Source organism: Perca flavescens, chromosome 21, assembly GCF_004354835.1.
Source record: "Perca flavescens isolate YP-PL-M2 chromosome 21, PFLA_1.0, whole genome shotgun sequence".
NCBI classification, from domain to species: domain Eukaryota; kingdom Metazoa; phylum Chordata; class Actinopteri; order Perciformes; family Percidae; genus Perca; species Perca flavescens.
The window spans coordinates 656,583-668,832 of record NC_041351.1 but is presented as its reverse complement, the minus strand read 5'-3'; the positions used below and the strand labels follow the sequence as shown (position 1 = coordinate 668,832).

The 12,250-nt window shown below is 41.6% G+C and overlaps 1 protein-coding gene across 1 annotated transcript; it reads left to right on the top strand.

The window, feature by feature from the left end:
• The first annotated feature begins 3,789 nt into the window (after window positions 1-3,789).
• LOC114548499 (microfibril-associated glycoprotein 4-like) lies at window positions 3,790-11,167 on the top strand. The gene is made up of 5 exons (XM_028568477.1): window positions 3,790-4,026; window positions 4,272-4,310; window positions 8,629-8,725; window positions 8,933-9,100; window positions 10,455-11,167. The coding sequence occupies exons 1-5, from the start codon at window positions 3,790-3,792 to the stop codon at window positions 10,709-10,711; spliced, it is 798 nt and encodes a 265-aa protein (XP_028424278.1). The 3' UTR covers window positions 10,712-11,167.
• The last annotated feature ends 1,083 nt before the right edge of the window (window positions 11,168-12,250 follow it).

The following is a 12,250-nucleotide window of genomic DNA, read 5'->3' as shown; positions in this document are numbered from 1 at the left end:
TCAAGTGTTTCTTCAGCCACTTCTTTCTACAACAGTCGAGAACCCTTTTGCAATTATGTAAGCACATAATGTAATCTGAAAACTGCTGCCCTGGTTAAAAAAAACAATACAACTGATCTCAGCAGGTATTGTGTCTGGAATGGAGTGGAATGGAAATTGCTAAGTGACCCCAAACTTTTGACCGGTAGTGTAAGTCCTATTATTCATGTCTTTTACTTTCGCAGCTCATCACTTTGTCAAGTTGGACAACAGTTACAGCAGATACACCTATTATTTTCAGGTATGTTCTGAAATAATCTCCACTTCATCAGGAGTCACGTGTTATGTAGTACTAAGACTTTAGTGTTTCTGGTTTAACCCGTTTAGTCAAATCTTTTATTTGGCACCAGGTGCTTAGGTGTGTGGCAAGAGATAATTTGTCTGGAACATACATTATGAAAAAGGTTCACACTCAAAACTTATTTCCCGGACAAGAACATTATTGTACTGAAAAATACATTTTCCACAGAGTAGGATGATCCACCATACAGGTGGAAAGTGGTTTCTGATTTAGACAGAATGAACATTACACACGGCAAATTAAATCTTCACTGTCGATAATTAAACTCATCGTTCAGCACATTTTAAACACGATGAAATGACATGATATGGTATGCAATAGACATGGACATTCAGCAGGAAAAAGGCTAAAGAGAAAAAGAAAGAGTTAAACAATCCGTGCTAAAGAGCAAGATGTTGGGGAAACAATATACCCCCACCTTGTGATTGTGATTGGTCGGATTGGTGTGACATCACAATGCCTTTTGCATATATAATCAGTGAGGTTGTGACAGTGTGACAGACTGAAGGAAAAGCCACAGCTTGTTTTCCTCTGGAGCTCAAAATCTCTTCAGTTCAACCTGCCGGTGAGTTCAGACAGGTAAGCATCCAACTAGGAGACATTAACATTACTTTACATTAATATTGATTTGGGATTTTTTATGTATTTAGTAGGGCTGTGCAATTAAATTAAATTTAATCGTGATTATAATTTTTGCTCCCAATGATCACAAAAACATTTAATTAGCTCATTACGTTTTGCAAATAAACTCTTATTAGGGGTCCAAGCCCGAGTCTTGAAGAACTGGCGGTAGCGAAGCTACGCCGTTCGCACAGCAGGAATGTGGAACCCTATTGCTTTTCTAAGGTTTCTTATTATTATTCTTCCGCCGATAAAATAGATGCTACAGCATAAACCGTACATGGTGGGGGGTTGACTTTTCAGGACTGGTCCAGATCCCTGCAGGGACCTCATACAAAAAAATCCAGCCACTTCCACCACTAGGTGGCGCTATAGCAGAAAAAAACACGTTTGGCATTATAACTCCCAAACCGTACATCACACATAAAAAATACACATATCGTCACGTTCCCTGAAATCAGATAAATCTCCTGATATAGGCCATGCCCATTTCTGCCTAGACTTTTTTTTGCGTGAAAAATGATTGCATGAAATATTTAGTGTACCATCTCGGCCCACTCCTGAGGCCACGCCTACAGTGGTGTACTGATTTGTCAAAGTGGGTGTGGCCTGTGGGACCCAGGTTTAGATTCACCACTTACACTAATGTGAGCAACTTAAAATTTACAGTGTAGATATACAATGGTTCATGGACCTTACCTACCAAAAATTACACACATGGACCACTAGGTAGCGCTATAATGATGTAAAATGTGTTTTTGCCTATAACTCCCACAGTCTACATCGCAGATTAGAAAACTTATATCCACGTGTTCCTTAAATCCATCTGAATCTGGTGATAAAGGCCACGCCCATTTCCGCTAAGAAGTTTTTTTGCAATATCGCGCAATGCACAAAACAACTTTTTCTATCTCCTCCTAGGCCGTGTGAGCTATTGACACAAAACTTGGTAGGTAGCATCTCCATACGGACCTGACCTAAGTTATCAAAAGAACTCTGCAACGTTACACCATTCGCAATTTACAACCAAACAAATTTTCGTAGCTAGCCACAAAAAACGAACATTAGCATATCTCGGCCAAATTAATAGGAATCAGAGCAAACTTGGTATTGTTGTTTGACATTCCACTCCGAGCCTCCCTACCAAATTTGGTGAAAATTGGCCATTAGGGGGCGCTATAATGAACGTAGAGGCCTTTTGTCAAATAAGTCAATGCATTTAAATGGGAATAATTTGCAATGGACAATCTCAGCTGCAGTAAATGCTATCATCACAAAACTTGAGATTATTGTTCGACATGCCACTCTGCGGCTCTCCACCAGATTTGGTGATGATTGCCCTTGAGGGGGCGCTATAATTGAGGTAGAAGTGTTTTGGCCTTTTACCCAATGAAGAGGACATTTGCAATTGCATTTTGCTTCAGACTTTGGACCTTGCACTTGGTCAAATTTCCTAACTTTTGCCTCGCTGCCATCGTGCTTTGGGTTCTCCTTTCGCGGATCCGCTTCCGTGGGCTCTTAGCGTCGTCAGGGGCGACTCGTGCCAGGGGGGACTGGCGCCGGGGAGGCTTGATCTAGTTTTCTCTTGAGTTCTGAATACAAAAAATGTGTAAATAGGAAAAGTATTAAAGTATTTTTTTACTGTTGATTTATTTAACTTTTTCCACTGTTTTTTAAGTTCAATAATTGCAAAATGTTTCCAGAAGTCAACAAGTCGTGTTAAATTATCATGATTTTAATATTGACCGAAATAATCGTGATTATATTTTTTTCCATAATTGAGCAGCCCTAGTGCTTACTCCTAAACTAAAGACACAATAGGCAACATTATTATCAAGCTACGGCTGTGTTAATGCTTGTAACTGATTGTATAATAACTGATTGTATATATCCTCTGGTGTCAGGCAGGTTGTCATAGTCACTCCCAAATCTGGGAAGTTTTCTTTGTCTTTTGTTTCTTGTGATTGAAAAGTGATTAAGTAGAACTGCCCCTTTTTTAATCTGCACTAAAAAAAGTATTGAACACTAAAATGTAAATACATTTTTGGCATATAAACAGCTCATCAGAGATCCAGACGGGTTGACATAAGGATTTCTTAAAGCCTCACTCCAGCAGAACACTGACAATGAAGGTAAATATGTACCTTTATGTGGAATTATCAAATTACATTTACTCAAATTACTGAAAGAAAATCAACATTTCTTTAATCTCTAATTTTTCTTTCAAGTACGTTTTATCACACGTGTTGTACTGGGCTACATTAAAAGTCACATATGTTTGTCTTCCCTATCCCAGATCAAGACCGGGGCTAGCATTTAAAGGCCCTAAACAGCCACACGTGTTTTCATCTAACCTGGCTAATTAAACTTCTTCCCATTAAATTAATCGAGCCTGACGACGTTTTATTTATTTAACAGTAATATGATATATCATCAAATATCATCATCTAGTGTTTCCCACAGGTTAAGAATTGACTTGTGGTGGTGGGTGTAGCAGGATGTGTTGGCTGTGTTCAGTTATAAACTAGTCAAGTAAAGGTTTAAAAACTATTTATTGAAAACAATGACTACATAAGAATAACAGATATTGTAGGAAGAAATAACTATGTACATATTAAACAAACTAGACTAAATGATGAAGATACAGATGAAGTGTAGCCTTTGATGTTCTTTTTCATTTAAATGTGTTTGATTTGTCAAGTAACTTTTATAGTTCAGCATATAAAATACCTGATTACCCGAAGTCAAAATCGTATATGTACAAAGAACTTTAAAACATCCATAATCGTTGATTTTTTCTACCTGGGCGGGGTGGCCAAGTAGAACCTATGTATGGGAAACACTGCAACATCATGTTGAAACAGTCCAGCAGCTTCAAACGTTGCTCTGTGTCAACATCTCTCTTCCAGTTGGTTTCAGTCGTCATCCTGCTCCTGGCTCCAATGTTGACCAGCTGCTACCCTGCCGATCTACCCAAAGACTGCAGTGACATCAGTAATAATCCAAACACCCGAACCAGTAGAGTGTACACTATCTATCCAATCAGATCCACTTCTCCTGTCCAGGTACACTTTATCCTCTCTGGGACGCAGGTTGACCTTTAGATGATAAAAGTGTTAAACATGAAGACAGTGAGATCATCTCTGACAGAAACACAGTTACAGGTTCTGACTGATGCTTCTGATAAAACAGATATAAGTAGTTGTATTTGTAGTAGTATTCATAGTACTTGTTACAGCCTATGTGAATATATTGTATGAAGTGTTAGCAGCTGAAACACATTTGCTAATGGTTGTGTGTTTGTGTGTAGGTGTACTGCGACATGGACACAAAAGGAGGACGCTGGACGGTCAGTTTTCACTGAAGTCAACTTAAAGTCACAGCCGAGCCTTGGTTCTCTGAATGTTCTTTCCAATCTCTTACATATTCCACTTGCACATGGAGTGATACTCCCATAGTCAGGGGACCTGAAGCAGACACATTAACTTGCAAAACCATAGCCTGGTGATTAAAAGACACAAGAGAGGCAGCATGGTGGCCCAATGGTTAGCACTGTGGCCTCACAGCAAGAAGGTTCTAGGTTTGAACCCAGGTCGTTCCGGGCCTTTCTGTGTGGAGTTTGCATGGGTTTCCTCTGGGAGGTGCGGTTTCCCCCACCATTAAAAAAAAAAACATGTTCTAGTCCCTGGGTGCTGTAAATGGTAGGTGGGATGGGTTAAATGCAGAGAATGAATTTTGCTATGTGTATGTGACAACAAAGTACCTTTCCCTTACTGTTTCTTTTAAGTCAGTTTACTGCAAGGCTCATTCAAGAAGAACAAAACCACTGCAAGAGGCAAAGCCCAAAGATACCACTCAGGTGACATCTTCACTGTGTTTAGTCCAAACATAGTCAAGGGTTCAATTGGTAGCTTCAATTTACAATTAAAACCTGCAAAAACTGTTTTGTTTTGGCCACGTGGAGCCAGCAGAAACAAGTAATGACATATCACCACCTTTTTTCAAATTGATTTGTTGAACTGGTTTGCAATCATTAAGTTATTTTCACCTCTAGCAGTTACTGGGCAACATAGTCATCCTTCATTATCATTAGATCCCTAAAATCAGACGGGAGGGGCATCTCCACATCCTCCTGTAACTGAACTGTTGCTTTCTGCCTTTCTTTAACTCCTCTTGAAGCAGAAAGTTTAGAGAACATTACTATGCAGATTGTCACACATTGCATGCTGATTGACACAGAGATAAAAGTGCAAGTCCATCCATCCATCTTCGTCCGCTTATCCGGTGTCGGGTCGCGGGGGGAGCAGCTTCAGCAGGGGACCCCAAACTTCCCAACATTAACCAGCTCCGACTGGGGGATCCCGAGGCGTTCCCAGGCCAGGTTGGAGATATAATCCCTCTACCTAGTCCTGGGTCTTCCCCGAGGCCTCCTCCCAGCTGGACGTGCCTGGAACACCTCCCTAGTGCGAAGGAGCAGCGGCTCTACTCCGAGCTCCTCACGGATGACTGAGCTTCTCACCCTATCTCTAAGGGAGACGCCAGCCACCCTCCTGAGGAAACCCATTTCGGCCGCTTGTACCTTGGATCTCGTTCTTTCGGTCATGACCCAGCCTTCATGACCATAGGTGAGGGTAGGAACGAAAACTGACCGGTAGATCGAGAGCTTTGCCTTCTGGCTCAGCTCTCTTTTTGTCACAACGGTGCGATAAATTGAATGTAATACTGCACCCGTTGCGCTGATTCTCCGACCAATCTCCCGCTCCATTGTCACCTCACTTGCGAACAAAACCCCAAGGCACTTGAACTCCTTCACTCATAAGGACTCATTCCCTACCTGGAGTAGGCACTCCATCGGTTTCCTGCTGGGAACCATGAACCGCAACCCCTCCCCACCCCGACTACGCCTCGATATCCTGTCCATAAATGTTACAAACAGGATTGGTGACAAAGCGCAGCCCTGGCGGAGGCCAACCCTCACCTGAAACGAGTCCGACTTACTGCCGAGAACCCGGACACATTTCTCACTTTGGTCGTACAGAGATTGGATGGCCCTGAGACGAGACCCCCTCACCCCATACTCCCGCAGCACCTCCCACAGTATCTCCCGGGGGACCCGGTCATATGCCTTTTCCAGATCCACAAAACACATGTAGACCGGTTGGGCATACTCCCAAGCTCCCTCCAGGATCCTTGCGAGAGTGAAGAGCTGGTCCGTTGTTCCACGACCAGGACGGAAACCGCATTGTTCCTCTTCAACCTGAGGTTTGACTATCGGCCGAACCCTCCTTTCCAGCACCTTGGAGTAGACTTTACCAGGGAGGCTGACTTCCACGCAATGTTGAAGAGGCGTGTCAACCAGGACAGCCCCTCCACCCCCAGAGCCTTGAGCATTTCTGGACGGATCTCATCAATCCCTGGGGCTTTGCCACTGTGGAGTTGTTTGACTACATCAGTGACTTCCGCCTGGGAAATTGACAATGATCCCCCATCATCCTCCAGCTCTGCCTCTAACATAGAGGGCGTATTAGTCGGATTCAGGAGTTCCTCAAAGTGCTCCTTCCACCGCCCTATTACCTCCTTAGTTGAGGTCAACAGCGTCCCATCCTTACTGTACACAGCTTGGATGGTTCCCCTCTTCCCTCTCCTGAGGTGGCGAACAGTTTTCCAGAAGCACTTTGGTGCCGACCGAAAGTCCTTCTCCATGTCTTCTCCAAACTTCTCCCACACCCGCTGCTTTGCCTCTTTCACGGCAGAGGCTGCAGCCCTTCGGGCCCTTCGGTACCCTGCAACCGCCTCCGGAGTCCTCTGGGATAACAGATCCCGGAAAGACTCCTTCTTTAGTGGGACGGCTTCCCTGACCACCGGTGTCCACCACGGTGTTCGTGGGTTACTGCCCCTTGAGGCACCTAAGACCCTAAGACCACAGCTCCTCGCCGCAGCTTCAGCAATGGAAACTTTGAACATTGTCCACTCGGGTTCAATGACCCCAGCCTCCACAGGGATGCACGAAAAGCTCCGCCGGAGGTGTGAGTTGAAAGAGTGTCGGACAGGGGCCTCCTCCAGACGTTCCCAATTTACCCGCACTACCCGTTTGGGCTTACCAGGTCTGTCCAGAGTCTTCCCCAACCCCCTGACCCAACTCACCACCAGATGGTGATCAGTTGACAGCTCCGCCCCTCTCTTCACCAGAGTGTCCAAAACATACGGCCTCAGATCAGATGAAACGATTATAAAATCGATCATTGACCTTTGGCCTAGGGTGCTCTGGTACCAAGTACACTTATGAGCATCCCTATGTTCGAACATGGTGTTTGTTATAGACAATCCATGACTAGCACAGAAGTCCAACAACAAACAATCACTCTGGTTTAGATCAGGGAGGCCGTTCCTCCCAATCACGCCTCTCCATGTGTCTCCTCATTGCCCACGTGCGCGTTGAAGTCCCCCAGCAGAACAATGCAGTCCCCCACTGGAGCCCCATGCAGGACTCCAGGAAAGTGCAAGTGTTTACAGTTTTTTTTCAATTGCTAAATGACAGTGGTCACAACTGGAGTAACGTATGCAAAACTCTAACTACAGTCTACACAGCAGCAGTTCATGTGGACCAAACTCTAGTTTGTTTTTCATCGCTTGAACACAGTTTTCAAAACTCTACACACTTATCCCATGACTTTAACCACAAAGTGCACAACACTGGATTTACAGCATGTTGTTCAAATGCTAACACACTGCTGTCAAAACTGTAAACCACACATTCAAAACAGAATGGATTTCAGTCTGGTGCCTATCAAACACTGCTGATTGCAATTTTAGCTGAAAGACTAAACAGGTGTCTCGTTTTAGACTAGTTAGTGAACATGTATGGTATTTATACAGAGAAAGCTCAGAAAGCCTTTTTTGTATACAAACACCAAATAAGAATGAAACAATTATACCCTGTACCGTTTGAGAGAAACAAGAGCAAAGTAAAAGAGCAAAGATACCAATATGTCCAGATAAGACATCTGAGGTTATATACACAGCTATAAAAATGCGAAAAACACTATATCTTTACTATAGTAAAACTGCATTTTTACTTTTTTTTAGAAAGTAATGGAGATGAAAGCAACGGAAACACCACATTTATTAGTATTTAGAAATGATGCAGACATCCAATGTGATGAAGAAAACTTGCCACATGATGCTGGAGAGAGGCAGGATTAGTCACACTATTCTTTGTTACGGTTATGCACCTTTAGTTTGTTTTCCAGTAATTCCATAAATTACAAGAGACGAAATACTATATTGAAGCAAATTGCTGATTTTCATTCCTTCTTGTTGACCTTATATAAACATTGGTAAATTGTAAAATCTATATCTTTTCTTTAATGAAACTATTGAGGAGTGTGAAGAGTTGTGTTGCTGTGAATGAGTTTTTGCAGTTGGTAATGCAGACCGTAGTTAGAGTTTTGCACATGTGGCTTCAGTTGTGCTCACTGTCGTAGTCCATATGGTGCGGCCAGGCATACCCCTGTTATATATGTAACAGAGTGGAGAGATATGCTACATCAGTGAGCACATTATTTTATTAGTATTAAAAGAAACCCAAATATTCCCAATGACCTGAAATAACAGTGAAGTCTTGCTGTCTGTAAACTTGACCTGTCAGATATCTTTTGTGTTTCCAGGTGTTCCAGGCAAGGATGGATGGCATGGTAAACTTCTACAGGGGCTGGGATCAATACAAGATTGGCTTTGGTAACCCTTCTGGAGAGTACTGGCTCGGTGAGAAATGAAACCAAACTAACAGTCATGAATACATTAAACTCACTGTTCACTAAGTTAGTAAGTAACTACTAAAGTTCAAAAACTTTACATGGAACATTTAATGTCAGAGAAAATTGTCAGCTGTGTGTGTGTGTGTGTGTGTGTGTGTGTGTGTGTGTGTGTGTGTGTGTGTGTGTGTGTGTGTGTGTGTGTGTGTGTGTGTAGGTCTTGAGAACATTTACCAATTGACACTCAATCGACCGTCCGAGCTGCTGGTCCAAATGGAGGACTTTGTAGGAAACAAAGCGTTCGCTCTTTACACCTCATTCTTTATCGGTGATGAGTGTAATGGATACAAACTGAATGTTTCTGGATTCTTCAATGGAGGAGCAGGTGAGGTTTCCACATTATCTAAGGTACAAACTCTAAACAGCAGGAATTTAAGTACTCAGCTACAAATAAGCCAAACTACAAAGATCTACATATAAGTGCAACATGTGAGTGCAATTTATTAAATTTTGAAATACATTTTTATATAGCATCATCTTCTTGGCTAAGGTGCAGTTGGAAAAGATGTGTCTTGAATATGTGTAGACTTTCAGCTGTCCTGATGTCAATCAGGAGCTCTCTGAACTTCTTTTAATCAGGTATAAAGTGTTCAGGCTCTTTTCGTAGTTGGTATGCTTTTCATTAAATTTGGTATCATGTTGACAACCAGTGCTCTATTTTGAATAATGACCTCTTACACTGACTCAGCAGATGTGTTTGAGATCTAGTAAAGGTTGAATTCTCTAAAAGCCTTTTTCCATCTTGGCCAGACACCAGGGTGTCAGGGTGCTGGAGGCCACCTTTAGTTTGTGTCAGCAGTCGGTAAATGTGTAGTTACTTTGATCATCTTTCTGTGAGCATCAGTCTTTGTGTGAGACATGTATCTTCTTGGTAAATCCTGCTTAGTTAAGCAAGGAGAGTTGCCTCTACTATATGCCGTCTTAAACAGAAGTCCAATCTGCTCTTTTTTTCTGATTTTCAGTTTCCAGATGGAGATAACACTAAAGACTGGTTTGAAGACTGATGTAATAGTAGATTATTTGGGCTGTCCTCACAGTAATGACTGATTGACAGTTGCACAAGTTGCTAAAAAATCAAATCAGTCCTCTTTTTACATTTCATGAATCACATGTTTTCATTCTGTTCTCTAATTCTTTTTTTATGAAGAAAGTTTAAGAGGATACAAACATTTATCAATGATCCAATTGTTTAGCAGGTTCCAGGTGTCTGTATGTCAGGGACTCTTTGCACTTTATTTATCTGTACCCCCAGACTTCAGGTTGTTTTGTTGCAGCAGCTGAAGTACCAATAGTAGTTGTAGGAGTGGTAGCAGAGTACACAAAGCACGAGTATTAGTACCTGTAATGTTTAATTAGTATTTCATTAATTTATTAAGGATTTCTCCTAGCTGGTTTAACTTCTCTGCTTGCTAACTAGTTTTCCTGCTCTCAGTAGCATCATGAGGTGTTCAAGTGTTATAGCTGACTCTGTCGGTGGATTTATTATTTTAATTAAACAATAATAAGTATTACACATCACCAGTCCAGTGTTGAGTGTCAGGTTATTTCAGTAGTTGTGTTATTTATTAATACTTACTGTAGGTAGCGAAGTAAACTGTGGGCAAATAAATATATTTTCCAAATATATATCATTGTTAGTTGTATCATAATGTTGTGATTATACACTTGTGTTTCTTTAGGAGACTCCCTGAGTTTTAGCAACGGAATAAAGTTCTCCACCTTCGACAGAAACCAGGACAACTCACCCTATTGGAACTGTGCCATACAAAGCCTGGGGGCGTTCTGGTACAACAGCTGTTACAATACAAATCCAAACGGTCTTTATAGTTGGGGGGCTAACAGCCCTTACTATTATTCTGTAGTGAATTGGCAAAGCTGGAAAGGTTATAACTACCCCCTGAAGTTTATCAGCATGATGATCCGTCCTGTGCTGTAGTTCTCCAGGACCAACGTACAGCAGAATATCAGCTCATCTCTTCTGATTTCTTTCTCTTTCTCTCATTAAGCATTTAATCTCACAACTGGTCTTATTTTCCTGAAACTGGGCACCAGCACAAGAAAACCAACTGATGTCTGTAAATCTTGTTACCGTCTGTGATGGTTTAAATCAGTCGCAGCTCGCTGCAACGTGGAAGAAAAGTCAGATGTGTCTCCAGTTGGGCGGCTGCAGCAGGAAAGTAGGGCCCATAATCTTTAAATGGAAACACATATATAGTCTGATCAGCTGTTAATCACTGCATGAACTGATAATACAAGTCTAAAAGAGAGAAAGAAGTAAAGAAAATGAAAAGTATAAAAAGATCTTTGCAGTTCAGGACAGCCAGTTGATGTTTGGTGGAGGTTTGAAACTCTAATGTGAATCTTTATCTGCTGGACGGTGACAATAAATAAGAAGCTGAGCATTACATTTTTTTCCAACTACTTACACACGTTTTAAAAACTATGTCTCCTTTTTTCAAAACTCTACACACAATTCCCAGAACTGCACACACAAAATACAAAATGCCTCACATCTCCTTCATGAAACACTGCATTCAAAATACCATAAACAAATCTCAAAATGAAGCATTTGCATCAAATGGCAAACACTGTTTTCATAATAGTAACTTTTTGGATATACCATGTACCAACCCAGTCTCACGTCAGTTCGTGGTGGCATTACGAAATTAAATCTATTAGAACGTGATACCTTTACGTTATTGTGAAGATTTACGTGTTGGGGTCACGTTTTTTATACTAATGTATTTCAATGAGAAGCATCTTACGTAATCACATCACGAAACCTTCTGCCACTCGGCTGCAGCAGAGAAGCTGGATACAGCTTTGATATTATTGGTATTTTTAGCCCAATAATCGCTGTTTTAATCAACATTTATTCACCAGATCTTATCACGGTTTATAATTATTTCTTTTAATGTTATTATTTCGGTCTATTTCGGCCAGGAAAGCTGGATTGCTTTGTTGTTTATTGATATTTTTAAAACTATAACGCTTTTAATATTAATTCGGTATATTACCGGTGAAATATTACAGTAAATATGACAGAACAGTAAGCTACGATATGAGCCGAGCTGGGCGCATTCAAAGCCGATGTCCCACGATGCAATGCGGGCATTCATTCACAGAATCAGACGGCGATCAGCGGGGCTATAACCATAGACATATATTATGGCTATGGCTATAACGCCAGTATCGCTTCAATGTACGTAAGGGATCATGTAGAGCGTTGTTATAGCGACTACAACAACGACGGGGTGATCAGGACCCCGACGCCAATCTTCTTCTAGCGGATTTATTGATAGCTCTCCTCCGGAGGGAACAGAACTGCGTCCATGGCAACGCTCTGCTATGCATGGCAACGGTGTGTTATACTTAGCAACGGTCTTTTATCAAGAAAATAACAGATATAAGCAAGCCATGTAATAAATATATATAATCAGTAGTTTTGTCACCAGCAACAACACGTTGCTCAGTT

Excerpts from the sequence above, each read along its gene's own strand:
- LOC114548499 (XM_028568477.1), top strand. The coding sequence starts at position 3,790 with ATGTATGGGAAACACTGCAACATCATGTTGAAACAGTCCAGCAGCTTC. Across the intron at positions 4,027-4,271 it reads GATCCACTTCTCCTGTCCAG|GTGTACTGCGACATGGACAC; the intron begins GTACACTTTATC and ends GTTTGTGTGTAG. Across the intron at positions 8,726-8,932 it reads TTCTGGAGAGTACTGGCTCG|GTCTTGAGAACATTTACCAA; the intron begins GTGAGAAATGAA and ends GTGTGTGTGTAG.